This window comes from Capra hircus, chromosome 16 (assembly GCF_001704415.2).
Source record: "Capra hircus breed San Clemente chromosome 16, ASM170441v1, whole genome shotgun sequence".
In the NCBI taxonomy this organism is placed as follows: Eukaryota; Metazoa; Chordata; class Mammalia; order Artiodactyla; family Bovidae; genus Capra; species Capra hircus.
Window position 1 is genome coordinate 31,120,534 of NC_030823.1, and position 16,457 is coordinate 31,136,990.

The 16,457-nt window shown below is 39.7% G+C and overlaps 1 protein-coding gene across 1 annotated transcript in view; it reads right to left on the reverse strand.

Moving 5' to 3' along the window:
- C16H1orf101 (chromosome 16 C1orf101 homolog) overlaps window positions 1-16,457 on the reverse strand; it is a 150,172-nt gene that overhangs the window by 4,880 nt on the left and 128,835 nt on the right. The window contains exons 21-22 of the mRNA XM_005690605.2: window positions 12,582-12,739; window positions 4,294-4,347 (exon numbers count right to left, since the gene is read on the reverse strand). Of these exons, the coding sequence (XP_005690662.2) occupies window positions 4,294-4,347; window positions 12,582-12,739 (212 nt within the window). The remainder of the gene's footprint in view (window positions 1-4,293; window positions 4,348-12,581; window positions 12,740-16,457) is intronic.

A 16,457-nucleotide genomic window follows, 5' to 3' on the forward strand; every position in this document is an offset into this window, starting at 1 on the left:
TGAATGCTCAAATATAATGTGGACTGAGCAGTGTCTGTCAGATTTAGTGTAGGCCAGTTCCAGTTCAAGCTGGTGACTAAGGAAGCCCCTGAACTTATATCCTCCCACAGATATACCTGTCCTACAGCTATGTGTAGAACAATTCTCTCCAATAGAAAAACAGAAATTCACCGAGCAATGCCTACACATTGGGTGAATAAGAAAAACCCACGCACATAAAAACAGGTAGGGAGAGACGGAGGCACCATCTCACCCAAAACCTCATCCTAGAAAAGCAATATACAATGGAGAGGGAGCTCACAACTCTTAACTTCTCCCTAAGAGGTTTGGATCTAATATCCAGTACCTCAACTTTTAAAACTTCCACCTGAGGGACGGGACCCCAAACACCTAGCTTTGAAAGCCAGCTGGGCTTCACCCATGAAACCCACGAGGATAGAGCAAACAAATGCACTCCTGAGAACTCTAGGTAGCTAGCCCCCTTTCTCATTATCCATCACTCCCTCTCCACCCCAGCACAGAACCAGCAGACTGAAATGCTCATTTCCCAATCTTGCCACGAAAGAGTTGTTGTTCAGTTGCTAAGTTGTGTCCAACTCTTTGAGACTCCATGGACTGCAGCAGGCCAGGCCTCCCTGTCCCTCACCATCTCCTAGAGTTCACCCAAGTTTATAGCCGTTGAATTAGTGATGCTATCCAATCATTTCAGCCTCTGCTGCCCTCTTCTCCTTTTGCCTTCAATCCTTCCCAGCATCAGGATCTTTTTCAATGGGCTAGTTGCTTATCCTAGAAGCTGCCATCTGAGGGCTAGGCTCCTAATATAACATTAATCTAGGGGCCTCCCCAGAGACTGGGGAAGCTAGCAGGTGCCCTCTTGCTGCCTCTCCCCAGGTCACCTGAAATGATGATATCTCTGCAATGGTGCTATGCATTCTTCTGATGCCCCAGCTTCCATGGCTATTCCTCAGGGGGACACACCACTTGATCGCCTGGCTCTGGTAGGCAGCAGAGCTTAAGTTCACTAGTCCCACAGGACTGTGTCAGAGAAACTATTCTTAACTGGTTATTCTCTCAGGGTTCAGCACAGAGGGAAGAGAAAGCAAGGCCCATCTCCCAATCTTTTTCTAAAAGTAATCCACTTGCATACTTTGAAAGCTGCTGCTTGTGGGTCCAGCTTCCAGCCAGTCTGCATCTAGGTTCTGACTGAGATCCTCTCTCTGGGACAGTGACAGGTCTTGGTACACCCTCAACTACTGGGGAATGCTAAGAACTAAGAAGGCAGCTTGGGCAATCACAAGGGTTTAAAGGACAATAACTAGGGCTGGGGCAAACACTAAGTTCCATCTACATAAGACCACTCCTTCTTGCCTGGGAGAAGTGGCTGTTTTATCTATTGTATAGAAACTAACACAGAAAAATCAAGGGAAATGAAGAAACAGAGAAATAATTTCCAAACAAAAGTACAAGATAAAAACTTAAGAAGCAGACCTTCATGAAATGGAGATAGGTAATTTACCTGATAAAGAGTTTAAAATAATGGTCATGAAGGTGCTCACTGAGGTCAGGAGAACAATGCATGAGCAAGCGAGAATTTCAATAGAGATAGAATATGTAAAAAAGTGCCCGACAGATTTAGTGCAGGTCAAAGCTATTTTAATGAGAAGTAATGGGTGGAGTGATAAGATAGAAAGCAGGCTGGATGGGTTAGCAAAATAGGGATGAAATAGGGAAATGGGGCTTCCCAGGTGGTGCTAGTGGTAAAGAACCCACACGCCAGTGCAGGAGACATAAGGGACTTCGGGTTCAACCCCCGAGTCCGGAAGATCACCTGGAGTAGGAAATGGCAACCCAGTATTCTTGCCTGGAGAATCCCATGGACAGAGGAACCTGGAGGGCAACAAGCTGGACAAGACTGAGCACATCAGTGTTACTTCAGTGTCGAAGTAGTTGTTACAGAGAGTGGAGAGTGTAAACTTTGGTTGACCAGAGAAAGAAAGGTTTCCAGGTAGTGTTGGCGATTTATATAAAGTTGGTGATCAATTTGCCCTGTTGTGTATCTTTCTTTACTTGGCTCATCAGATGTCACTGCAAAGAAAGCAGGTAGTCTGGGGCTTGTCAAGAGGGGGTGCCACATTCTAGAAAGGTAAGAGAGTTCTGCTGCTGCTGCTGCTGCTGCTAAGTCACTTCACTCGTGTCCAACTCTGCGCGACCCCATAGATGACAGCCCACCAGGCTCCCCCGTCCCTGGGATTTTCCAGGCAAGAACACTGGAGTGGGTTGCCATTTCCTTCTCCAATGCAGGAAAGTGAAAAGTGAAAGTGAAGTTGCTCAGTCGTGTCCGACTCTTCGAGACCCCATGGACTGCAGCCCACCAGGCTCCTCCGTCCATGGGATTTTCCAGGCAAGAATACTGGAGTGGGGTGCCATTGCCTTCTAGAAAGTAGTTATTAAAATAGTAGGCCTTGTTTGAAATGTAAGAAAATAGGAAATAAAAAGGAAGAGGTTAGAAGTAGAGGTGAAGGGACTTCCCTGGTGGTCCAGTAGCTAAGACTCCATGCTCCCAATGCAGGGGGTCTGGGTTCTATCTCTGGTCAGGGAACTAGATCCCATGTGCCACAACTAAGAGTTTGCAGGCTGCAAGTAAAGATTTTGCATCCTGCAACCAAAAAAAAAAAAAAAAAAAGATACTGCATGCCTTCATTGAAAGAAAAAAAAAATTTAGAGGTTAAGGTCCCAATGAAGATGAAGAAGAGTTGTAGTGGGTGTAGCTGAGTTAGCAAACTGGGCATGTTTGAGAATAAGATGTCTGAATTGATGCTTTAGTAAGCAGAGAAGTTACGATAGTATTGATCATGCCTAAGACATAACATTGGGAGAGGATGGCCAAAGTACAGTGCAGGAGGGGGATATCGAGGATTAGGAAAGGCCACAATGGGGGGTGCTTGCCACAGAGGTGAAAACAGGATGGCATTGAATGAAGGGGAGTTTGGAGAGGGTGCAGTGGTGAGAACAGAGAAAGGACAGGGGTACAGCAGGTGCCAGGAACCTCAAAGGATAAGTGTTTTAAACTTTTGTTTTCTGTTTTTCAAAAGAATCATGATCTGCGAGTAGTGATGGTGCTCTGTGGCACAGACAGAGCTCAGAGGACAGGACTTAGGTGAATTTGCTGGTTAAACGGTGGCAACTCCAAAGGACACAGTGGAAAACTTGAGGTGGTTGAGAATTGGGCCAGAAAGCAAAGAAACAGTAAGATCTTTGCCTCCTACAAACTGATCATCAGTTGCTGGTTTGCTCATGAAAAGGGCTCTCTTACCACCAGCTAACCTCTGCTCTGCCTCTGGACCCTTCAGGGCTCAGGCGTGACAGACTGAACTGCAGTCACTAAACTAAAGGACTATCCCTGTGTTGCCCATATTCTCTGGTTGCTGAAATCCAGCTCCTGAGAGGTGAGCTGGGCAAATAGGTGAAATCCCTTAGTAGGTGAGATCTCCATTTACTCTTTCCTCTCCTCCCTAACTCATCAAATCCCTCCCCGTTCTGTTGGTGGATACTTGCATGGACATATGTTCTTAATACTCATCTAAAACAAACGATCTAATGAGAAAGAGAAGTTGCTGCCAAAAGGCTATACATGTTTCCCAAAGTTACTTATTATTAGAAACAGGCATGACTTATCTCATTTGCAGATTATTCATACCATTAACCTCCCATTAAGGAGGTTAAGGAGTCAGTAATATTTAAAATAGGGTCATAAGTAGTTTGTTTCTGGTCCACTCTTGTTTAATGTTTTCCAAAACAAAAAACAAAAACATAGGACAGAGAAACAGAATCATCTGCACTCCCAACTTTTGTGTTAAGACATTTTATTCTGCTCTCGAAGGAGACTAAAGCTGAGTCCAGGGAAATGCTTTTCCTACTGGTTTCCTGTGTGCATGGGAATGATGACTGGTGGTCAAGGGCTGACCCAGAGTCAGCAGGGGCACAGCCACTGCCTCCTTCCTGTCCCTACTGCTGCAGTCTACCGTGTACCCTTAGGTGGAGTTGAAAGTCACTTTTGATTGGGAAGACAATGGCTGTTGAGGAGGATGAGCATAAGGAGACCTGAGGTGCAGTAACAATTCTCAGGAATTCATTCCTGCTTTATCCTTGGTATAACAGATACATACAACCTTTAGGATGTCACATATAGGACAGAAGTATAAAGGTCCCAGGAAAAGAGGCGAGAGCTGTGTTTCCTTTTCTGTATCTTTTACAACTTCCCAAATTAAAGCCTATTTAGGCACCTGTCATTACCTGGGAATCACTCCAAAGGTCTCTATTGCAAATATAGTGGTTAGGTTACAGAAACTGCAATAAAGAAAAATATTGAAGATTAGATTAAATACAATATATAAAAGACTCTGGCCCATCTCTATGATAACCAAATCAGGTATAATCTTAGTTAAGGTGTCATTTTCTATTTTATTTTTTGTTTCAAGATAGTAATTTTATTACTACTAAAAGAAATTTTAGTCAAACTGAGTATTGCCTTCCATTTTACAGAGAAAAATCTCTACTGTAATGAATGGGAATTATGAATGAAATATATTTTAATGTATACTCCTTTCTTTGTTCTGTTGATAATTTCACTGCAAAATCACAGTGGGTAGACTCATGTGGAAGAATTGATAAGCATTTTGTTCCCTTCAGTGGACAACTTCACTAATTTCATTAGTTTTATTTTATTTTTTTTTGCATTTTTTAAAAATTGAAGTACAGTATAGTTGATTTACAAAGTTGTGTTAATTTCAAGTGTAAAGCAAGGTGATTCAGTTATACATTTATCTATTCTTTTTCAGATTCTTTTCCCTTATAAGTTATTATAAAATATTGAGTATAGTTCCCTCTGCTAAATGATAGATCCTTGTTGTTTATATTATATACAGTAGTCTCTATATGCTAACCCAACCTTCTAATTTATCCCTCCCATCTTTTTTTCCTTTGGAAACCATAAATTTGCTTTTCATGTCTGTGAGTCTATTTCTGTTTTGTGAATAAATTCATTTTTGTCCTTTTTTGGGACATATAATATCCACATATAAGTGATATTATATGATATTTGTCTCTGTCTTGCTTATTTCACTTAGTATGGTAATCTCTAGGTCCATCCATGTTGCTGCAAATGGCATTATTTCCTTCATGTTTGTGGCTGAGTAATATTCCTCTGTGTGTTTGTGTGTGTGTGTAGAAAACATCTTCTTTATCCATTCACCTGTTGATAGACATTTAGGTGGCTTCTATGTCCTGGCTATTGTAAATAGTGATGCAGTGAACACTGAAGTGCATGTAACTTTTCAGATTATAGTTTCCTCCAGAAATATGCCCAGGAGTGGGATCCCTTGATCATATGGTAGCTCTATATTTAGTGTTTTAAGAAACCTCCATACTGTTCTCCATAGTGGCTGTACCAATTTACATATCTACAACAGTGTAGGAGGGTTCCCTTTTCTCCACATCCTTTCTGTGAAAGTGAAAGTCGCTCAGCTGTGTCCGACTCTCTGTGAGCCCATGGACTATATATAGTCCATGAAATTCTCCAGGCCAGAATACTGGAGTGGGTAGCCATTCCCTTTTCCAAGGGATCTTCCCAACCCAGGAATCAAACCCAGGTCTCCCACATTGCAGATGGATTCTTTACCGGCTGAGCCACCAGGGAAGCCCTAGTAGCATTTATTATCTGTAGACTTTTTGGTAATGGCCATTCTGATGGATGTAAGGTTACTTCATTGTAGTTTTGATTTGCATTTCTATAATAATTATCAATGTTGGATATTTTTTTCATGTACCTTTTGGTCATCTCTGTGTGGAGAAATGTCTGTTTAGATCTTTGGCCCATTTTTTTGATTGGGTTATTTGTTTTCTTTTTTTATATTGAGCTATATGAGCTGTTTGTAAATTTGTGAAATTAATCACTTGTCAGCAGAATTGTTTGCAGATATTTTCTCCCAGCCCATAGGTTGTCTTTTCATTTTGTCTATGGTTCGTTTTGCTGTGCAAAAGCTTTTAAGTTTAACTAGGCCCCATTTGCTTATTTTTGTTTTTATTTTTATTACTCTAGGGGATGATCCAAAAAGATATTGCTGCGATTTGTGTCAGAGTGTTCTGCCTGTGTCTTCATCTGTGAGTTTTATAGTATCCAGTCTTACATTTAGGCTTTTAATCCATTTTGAATTTAATTTTATATGTGGTGTTAAACAATGTCCTAATTTTATTCTTCTACATGGAGCAGTTCAATTTTCCCAGTACCACTTATTGAAGAGTGGTACTTTTTTCCAATGTATATTTTTGCCACCTTTGTCATAGAGTAACTGACCATAGATGTGTGGGTTTACCTCTGTCTTTCTATCCTGTCCCATTGACCTATATTTCTATTTTTATGCCAAACTGTTTTGATAACTGAAGCTTCATAGTGTAGTCTGAAGTCAAGGATCCTGATTCCTCCAGCTCCATTTTTCTTTCTTAGGATTACTTTGATTACTTGAGGTCTTTTGTGTTTTCATAGAAATTTTAAGATTTTTTTGGTTCTAGTTCTGTGAAAAATACAATTAGTAATTTGAAAATGATTGTTTTGAATCTGTAGATTGCTTCGGGTACTATAATCATTTTGGCAGTATTGATCCTTCAATCCAAGAACATGGTATATCTTTCTAGTTGTATCATCTTCAGCTTCTTTAATCAGCATCTTATAGTTTTCTGAGTACAAGTCTTTTGTCTCCTTAGGTTTATCCCTAGGTATTTTATCTCTCATAATTTAGCATATTTCTTGGAATGAGATAGTATATAACTAACTAAACATTAATAATATATGATTTCATCTATCTTCATGTGGGAGAAGAGAGAGGAAAAGAACTTAATTTTATTGAGTCCTTGCTATGTGCCCAGCAAAATTAGAGATTTTTACCCAGATACATCATTTAATCCTCAGAATAAAGATAGGTTTTACTGACTTACTTTACAGATAAATAAACTTGAAAAGACTGCTATTTGCTTAAGACTAGATAGTTACTAGTGGCAAAATTTGGACTCAAACCAAAGTAGACACTCTAGCATAATGTCCTCAAGGTCCATTGATATTGTTTCCAGTGACAAGATATCCTTCTTTTTATGGCTAGATAATATTCCATTCTGGGGCTTCCCTGGTGGCTCAGTGGGTAAAGCATCTGCCTACATTGCGGGAGACCTGGGTTCGATCCCTGGGTCGGGAAGATCCCCTGGAGAAGGAAATGGCAACCCACTCCAGTACTCTTGCCTGGAAAATCCCATGGACTGAGAAGCCTGGTAGGCTACAGTCAATGGGGTCGCAAAGAGTCAGACACGACTGAGCGACTTTCCCTTCCATATACCACATTCTCTATAACAATTCATCCACCCTTGGACACTTATATTTGTTCCATATCTTGGCAATTGTAAATAATGCTGCAGTGAACATTTAGTTCAGTTAAGTTCAGTTGCTCAGTCATGTCCAGCTCTTTGCAACCCCATGGACTGCAGCACGCCAGGCTTCCCTGGCCATCATCAACTCCTGGAGCTTGCTCAAACTCATGTCCATCAAGTCAGTGATGCCATCCAACCATTTCATCCCCTGTTGTCCCTTTCTCCTGCCTTCAACCTTTCCAAGCATTAGGGTCTTTTCCAATGAGTCAGTTTTTCACATCAGGTGGCCAAATTATTGGAGCTTCAGCTTCAGCATCAGTCCTTCCGATGAATATTCAGGACTGATTTCCTTTAGGATGGACTGGTTAGATATCCTTGTAGTCCAAGGGACTTTCAAGAGTCTTCTCCAACACCACAGTTCTTTATGATCCAACTCTCACATCCATACATGACTACTGGAAAAAACCATACCTTTAACTAGACAGATCTTTGTCAGTAAAGTAATGTCTCTGCTTTTTAATATGCTATCTAGCTTGGTCATAGCTTTTGCTCCAAGGAACAAGCATCTTTTAATTTTATGGCTGCAGTCACCATCTGCAGTGATTTGGTAGCTCCCCAAAACAGTCTCTCACTCTTTCCATTATTTCCCCATCTATTTGCCATGAAGTGATGGGACCAAATGCCATGATCTTCGTTTTCTGAATGTTGAGTTTTAAGCCAACTTTTTCACTCTCCTCTTTCATTTTCATCAAGAGGCTCTTTAGTTACTCTTTGCTTTCTGCCATAAGGGTGGTATCATATTCATATCCAAGCATATTGCTATTTCTCCTGGCAATCCTCATTCCAGCTTGTGCTTCCTCCAGCGCAGCATTTCTCATGATGTACTCTGCATATCAGTTAAATAAGCAGGGTGACAATATACAGCCTTCAGGTACTCCTTTCACAATTTAGAACCAGTCTGTTGTTCCATGTCCAGTTCTAACTGTTGCTTCTTGACCTGCATACAGTTTTCTCAGGAGGCAGGTCAGGTAGTCTGGTATTCCCATCTCTTTCAGAATTTTCCACAGTTTGTTGTGATCTAAATAGGAAAATGCTTTGGCATAGTCAATGAAGCAGAAGTAAATATTTTTCTGGAACTCTCTTGCTTTTTCTGTGATCCAATGGATGTTAACAATTTGATCTCTGGTTCCTCTGCCTTTTCTAAGTCCAGCTTGAACATCTGGAAGTTCACGGTTCACGTACCGTTGCAGCCTAGCTTGGAGAATTTTGAGTGTTACCTTGATAGTATGTGAATGAGTGAAATTGTGTGGTAGTTTGAACATTCTTTGGCATTACTCTTCTTTGGGATTGAAATGAAAAGTGACATTTTCCAGTCCTGGCCACTGCTGAGTTTTCCAAATTTGCTGGCATATTGAGTGCGGCACTTTCACAGCATCAGTTTTTAGGATTTGAAATAGCTCAGCTGAAATTTCATCACCTCCACTAGCTTTGTTCACAGTGAACATGGGGGTGCATATATCTTTTCAAGTTGGTGTTTTTGTTTACTTTAGATAGTACAGAGGAATGGAATAGTTGAATCATATGGTAGATTCTATTTAATATTTTCAGAAACCTCCATAACTGTTTTCCATAATGGCTACATAAATTTACATTCCCACCTACAGTGCACAAGGGTTTCCTTTTCTTTACATGCTCATCGACATTTACCTCTTATCTTTTTGTAACAGTCATTCCAACAGGTGTGAGGTGATATATCACTGTGGTTTTGATTTGTATTTCTCTGATAATTAATCATATTGTAGACCCTTTCATGTACTTGTTGGCCATCTGTATATCTTCTTGGCAAAAATGTATAGTTAGTTCCATTTTAAAATTGGATTGTTTTTCCTTTTTGATATTGAGTTATATGAGTTCTTTATATATTTTGATATTAACCCCTTATCAGATATATAATTTGCAAATATTTTCTCTCATACTGTAGGTTGCCTTTTCATTTTATTGTGGGTTTCCTTTGCTGGGCAGAAGCTTTTTAGTTTGAGGTAGTTTCACTTATTTTTTATTTTGTTGGTGTCAAATAAAAAAATACTGCAAAGACTCACACGTAGGAGCTTACCATCTATATTTATTTCTAGGAGTTTTATGGTTTTAGGGCTGTCAGTGTTCCATTTGCAGTTAATTTTTGTGTGTGGTGTTAGATAGTGGTCTAATATCATTCTTTCACAGGTCTAATGTTCCCAACATTGTTTTTGAAGAGATTGTCCTTTCCCCCACTGTATATTCTTGGCTACTTTGTCATAAATTAAGTGCCTGAATATGTGTGAGTTTATTTCTGGAGACTTCTGTTTTATCCCATTGATCCATGTGTCTTTTTATACGTATATCATACTGTTTTGATTATTGCTTTGCAATATAGTTCGAAATCAGGGAGTATGATGCTTCCAGCTTTGTTGTTTTTTCTCAAGACTGCTTTGGCTTTGGGGGATCTTTTGCGGTTGCATACAAATTTTAGGATAGTTTGTTCTATTTCTGTGAAAAACATCATTGGAATTTTGATAGAGGTTGCTTTGAATCTGTAGATTGGTTGGGTAATATGGAACTTTTTCTTCCTCTTCATTTTTTCTTTTTTTTTGAAGAGCTTTCCACTCAGCTCCTTTTCTCATAACCCTCAGTTCCTTTGCTGTGGGTATGTCTTAAAAGCTCTTTTCTTCTAGTATGTCAGTTAACTTATTCACTGTGGAAGATTCCCACATTTGTATTTTCAAAACTCTTTACCATCAGCTATTCTCTCCAACTCTAGTCCTAAAGCATCTGTCTATCAATGTGGGAGACCTAGGTTTGATCCCTGGGTCGGGAAGTTTCCCTGGAGAAGGAAATGGCAACCCACTCCAGTACTCTTGCCTAGGAAATCCCATGGACGGAGGAGCCTGGTGCAGGCTACTGTCCATGGGGTTCCAAAGAATCGGACACGACTGAGCAATTTCACTTCACTTCATTTCAGGACATCTTCACTCAGAGATTTCATTGTCCTCTCACATGCAAAGTCAGAACTCTTATCTCATTATTTCCTGCAAAGCAAAGCCACCTCATTATCTACTGTGGCCAAAGAAAATACCATAATTTTTAATCACCTAGACTAGAAAACTTGCAACCATATAATTTCCTTCTTTTCCTTCATTTGGCACATTAGATCAATATAATATCTCTTTCCCTGATAACTATTTATTAGACTTTTTCCTTTCCATTCTTACTGGCAACACAGCTTCCTTTGATCCTTGTCTTGTTAATTCCATTTCTCTCATTTATCTATAATTTATTTTCTGTTCATAGGATTCTTTCTTCTCGGGCTAATTTTCCTAGAACTACTCTCTAATCACAATACTCCTCTGGTAAAGATACTTAAGAGGCTCTCTAAGACATGGTTTGAAATTGACTTCAACTTTATGAATTGCCTTGGATTAATTTCCATCCTTTGTTTTTTACCTTCCTCATGCAAAGTATTGCGTTGGCCGTATGAATGAAGTTTTTGGCCAACCCAAAATTTTCCACCTTCTTTCATGAGCCGTATACAGTATGTTAATGTCCAGCTCAATTCCATCATTAGTGCGATTTCTTTCATTTGAAGGGTCTGTCTTAGTTCTCTGACAACATAAATTCTTAATATTTCCGGTCCTCTGGGAAATTTTCTCCTGATGCTCAATATTGATTTTTCCCATCTCTGAATTATTATTGTGCTTATCAATAATATAAATGGTTATATTTGAAAAATATGTGTTTGCTCTGACTTAACCTCCTTTGGTCTTATGTGCACCCTCCTCTCTTCCTTCCCCAACCAGTTTAATTACAAGTATCTTGAAGGCTGAGATGATCCTTATGCTCTATTTTGCATCTATCATAGCAATGAAACATGGTAAAGTACTCAGAATGTTAACTGTGAATAGATTACGTTGAACATGAAATCCTATCTCTTACTGCCACAGAATGTTTAACATGATTGCTCCAAAGTGAAAAAGCAAATATGACATGAATACTTCAGTGATATTGTGGGTTCAGTTTCAAACCACCAGAATAAAGTGAACACTGCAATAAAGCGAGTCACACCAAGTTTTTGGTTTCCCGGTGCATACAAAAGTTACGTTTACACTATACCGTAGTCTATCAAGTGTGCAATAGCATTATGTCTAAAAAAAGAATGTACTTATCTTAATTAAAAATACTTTATTTCTCAAAAATGCTAATCATCATCAGAGCCTTCAATAAATCATAATCTTTTTGTTGGTGGGGGTTTAAAATATTGCAGGCATTACTAACATGTGACCCAGAGACATGAAGTGAGCAAATACTCTTGGACAAATGGCACTGATAAACCTCACTGACCAAGGGTTGCTACAAACCTTCAATGCAGTATCTTTGAAGTACAATAAAGCAAAGCGTAATAAAATGAGGTATGCCTGTAATTGGATAGCTGGGTGATATCAAATTACATCAAGAAAATAAAAATGTAATTTTTAGAAACTAACAATGGAAAGAGTGGCTGACTATTTTTCTGGGCTCCAAAATCACTGTGGACGGTGATTGCAGCCATGAAATTAAAAGACGCTTGCTCCTTGGAAGGAAAGTCATAACCAACCTAGACAGCATATTAAAAATCAGAGACATTACTTTGCTGACAAAGATCTGTCTAGTCAAGGCTATGGTTTTTCCAGTGGTCATGTATGGATGTGAGAGTTGGACTATAAAGAAAGCTGAGCACAGAAGAATTGATGCTTTTGAACTGTGGTGTTGGAGAAGACTCTTGAGAGTCCCTTGGACTGCAAGGAGATCCAACCAGTCCATTCTGAAGGAGATCAGTCCTGGGTGTTCATTGGAGGGATTGATGTTGAAGATGAAACTCCAATACTTTGGCCACCTGATGCGGAAAGCTGACTCATTGGAAAAGACCCTGATGCTGGGAAAGATTGAGGGAGGGAGAAGAAGGGGACGACAGAGGATGAGATGGTTGGATGGCATCACCAACTCAATGGACATGGGTTTGGGTGAACTCCAGGAGCTGGTGATGGACAGGGAGGCCTGGCATACTGTGGTTCATGGGGTCGCAAAGGGTCAGACACAACTGAGGGACTGAACTGAACTGAATGCTAAAACTATTATCATGGAACATGTATATTCACCTATAGTTTGGATCCAGGATCTTCACACGAAACACATATATTCCAGAATGGTCCAAGGGCCAAACCAAATGGTTATAGTTAGACTTGTTGATGATCTCATATGGTTGAGTTAAATCTCCTGGTTTTCCAATAGCATAAGAAAAACAATGCTTATAGTTCTGAATAGAAAACAAAAAACTTAAGGTCATTATCTGAATTTCATAAACAAAATTATATTCCCATATGTTTATTTTGGAAAATTATTTAAAGATATAATTATTCCCATCTCTATCATTTTAGTGCTGTATATTAATAGTATTTTTAGAGGCTATCTTGGGTTAAAGTCTGATTAAAAGTGAAGCTTAGTGAAAGCAAGTACTTTATTTGCAAACAATAATAAATTAGGTTGTTGAGAATCTGTAAGTATTTTATTTCCCTAAATCTAAAAAGTACAAAGTTCTTCATGGATACTTAATGTAGGGACAGATACAATTTTGATTATAAGGTATGGATACAACAGTAGTTAAATTGATAGCTTTCCATGAATGATGTCAGATTTGTGATCACCAAAGAAGATTTAGCTTTGGGACCAGGGACCAGGCTTGGTCACTCAAGAGCTTTTGTGTAGCAGAGTTTTACTAAAGTAAAAGGTAAAGCATCTGTCTAGAATGTGGGAGACCCGGGTTTGAGCCCTGGGTTGGGAAGATCCCCTGGAGAAGGAAATGGCAATCCACCCCAGTATTATTGCCTGGCAATCCACCCAGTATTATAAATGGAAAATCCCATGGACAGAGGAGCCTGGTAGGCTACAGTCTATGGGGTCACAAAGAGTCGGACACGACTGAGGGATTTTACTTTTTTCACTAAAGTAAAAAAAAGGACAGAGAAAGCTGCTGACATAAACATTAGAAGGGGGAGAGAAAATGCCCCACTAGCTAGTCTTATGAAGGCCTTATATACTTTAACCAGACCCACTCCCATAACAATACATCTTAAATTAACAAGATTAGAACAATAGAAAGGTCTTACCAGACTGACTCCCCCAACATACATATTAATATAACAAGATTAGTCAGAAGGTTCTTGCTAAGAAGGAGAAATATGTCCTCGAACAGGATACATTGTTATTATATAATCATTAATACAGAGCTTAAGGAAAAACATACCCTTGAGCAAGATGAGTTTTGTAGTGTTATTATTAGCTGTGGGCTTAAAAAAATAAGTGACTAAGACTAAGGAATATAGGAAAAAAAAAGTTTGTCCCTTTTCTCCTCCTGGAGAGCCCTGGACTCCTTCCTCGAGGGCCCTGTACTTCTTATGACCTACTTAAGAATCAGCTCTCTCAAAATCTTCCCCTAGGAGTTTTACTTATTCCCATTTACCACTACTGTCTCTCCGTGGGTCTCAAGATACAAACGGGAAAGGATATTTGTTTATCTCTTGTTCCCCTTTTTAAAAGCACAGACACTATATTTTTTTTAAGTCACTTTATTAAAGCTATGCTTAGAAAATAAAACCCTAAAATAATACATGGCATTTCTTCTGGATACTTGTAGATCCTGTATGCTTTTACACCCTACTTAAAGTGTTGCTCATCTCTTCGTCATGCATTCTCACTGTGGCTGAATTCTTTCTATAGCTTTTGAATGAGTAACTCCCATTTGATTTATTCAAGTGGTAATTATTTCTTGGGCTTTTCTTCACATTATTCCTACATTTTGACAATTTTCAATATGCAGATATTGTGTACTTTCTTAACTCTACTTGGTTTTGACGATAATCAGTAACAGTTCATATAGTCCTTGGCCTCATGAATTACTATTCATTTGTAGCCAAGGACTGCTTGGATTACTATAGAGTCATGTCCAGAAACTCAGCTCATATCCTGAGTTATTAAGTATGTAGCTAGCCATTCATAATCCACATTCTCCCTTTCCTTCTCAAACTCTAACGTTAACTTGGAAGAACCTGTGAAAATGCCACCTTTGTCTGTGAGCCCTTCAGATTTTCTCTTGAGAAATTACAGTCTGTAAGCTACTTCCCAGGTCTTTATACAAATGTCTTTCATCCTTACAGAATCAGGGCTATGCAGTAACCAGCACAGCTCTAAGAACTGGAAGGTTATTTCATATCAGGTATATGTTTCAGGAAGACAGTACCTCTGATTGCCATGTTGAATAAATACATAGTGATACTCTTTAGTAAGCATAGCCTTACTCACTAGGACATAACTAGTCTTTGCAGGTACCTGCCTTGGAGAACGGAGAAGGCAATGGCACCCCACTCCAGTACTCTTGCCTGGAAAATCCCATGGACGGAGGAGCCTGGTAGGCTGCAGTCCATGGGGTCGCTAAGAGTCGGACACGACCAAGCGACTTCACTTTGACTTTTCACTTTCATGCATTGGAGAAGGAAATGACAACCCACTCGTGTTCTTGCCTAGAGAATCCCAGGGATGGGGGAGCCTGGTGGGCTGCCGTCTGTGGGGTCGCACAGAGTGGGACACGACTGAAGCGACTTAGCAGCAGCAGCAGCAGCCTTCTATTATATTCAAACTCCAGACTGAATCCATCCTTTCAGTGGTGAGATTTTTATTTCTCATATGGTAGAACTGAACACTTAAGGCCTGGTGTGGGCACTTCAGAATTCTTTATAGAATGTAAGCCACTATTTCAATGTTTCTAGAATGTGGTCCCCAGATCAGCATCACTTGGGAACTTGTTAGAAATACAAATTTGGGGGCTTAGCCCCAGATCTGATGAATCAGAAACTTTGGAGGTAGGACCTGGAGATCTGTTTTAGCAAGTCCTCTAGGTGATTCTGACGTCACCTCTACATAATTCTAAAATTTGAGAAGTACCGCACTGTACTGGGGCTTCCCTGGTGGCTCAGTGGTAAAGAATCTGCCTGCCAATGCAGGAAACACCAGTTCAGTCCCTGGGTTGGGAAGATCCCTTGGAGAAGGAAATGGCAAGCCACTGGGAAGTCCCATGGACAGAGGAGCCTGGTGGGCTACAGTCCATGGGATTGCAAAAGAGTCAGACACAACTTAGCAACTAAATAACAACAATACTGTATCGTACTGATTGAGGTGAGCTACTTGAATGCTAGTTATCAGGTAGCTCATTGCTTCCTAGGACTATGTTATTTTATCATATCTTATAACATTTGGGTGCCCTTTGTGAGATTTTGAGCCAGAGTGTTACCTACATCTATCCTCAACCCCAGATTCTTGGATGCCCTTCAGTAAGAAGTTAGAAGGGTAAGTTTTGTTTTTAACTGATTCCATTACTAGTTTAATTCCTTATGATTTTTAAATAGCTGAATAATACTCCTTATAATAAGTAGATGACTTATAATTAATTAATTGGCTTCACAAATATATACTGAGCACCTGTAATGGGTCAGATGCTAGTGAAAACAAGCAAAATTCCCTTCCTTATGGAGCCTATATCTTAGCTGGGGAGTCAGATAATGTATGTGATAAATAAGTAGACTACGTAATATATCAGGGAGTTATAAATGCTAATGACATTTAAGAAAATAGGGGAGGGAGATAGGAACTGTCATGGGGTGATGTTTAAATTTTTCAGTGGAGTGGCCAGGGAAATCTTCATTGACTAGTTGACTTTTAAGTAAAGACCTGAAGAAAGGTATTAGCTAGTCATGATGGGGGTCGGCAGGGGATGCAATGCAGGAAGTCCTGTTGGCTTTGTCATAACTCTAAGTGATATCAGAACCACTGCTTGGTTTTCGAGCAGAAGAGTGGCATGTTCTGATTTATGTTTTAGCAGCATCATGCTTGGTGCTATGTTGTGAACAGATTCATGGTGGGCAAGGCTGAAGCACAGAGACCAGTTAGGATGCTGTGATTATATCCCAGATGGTTGGTGATGG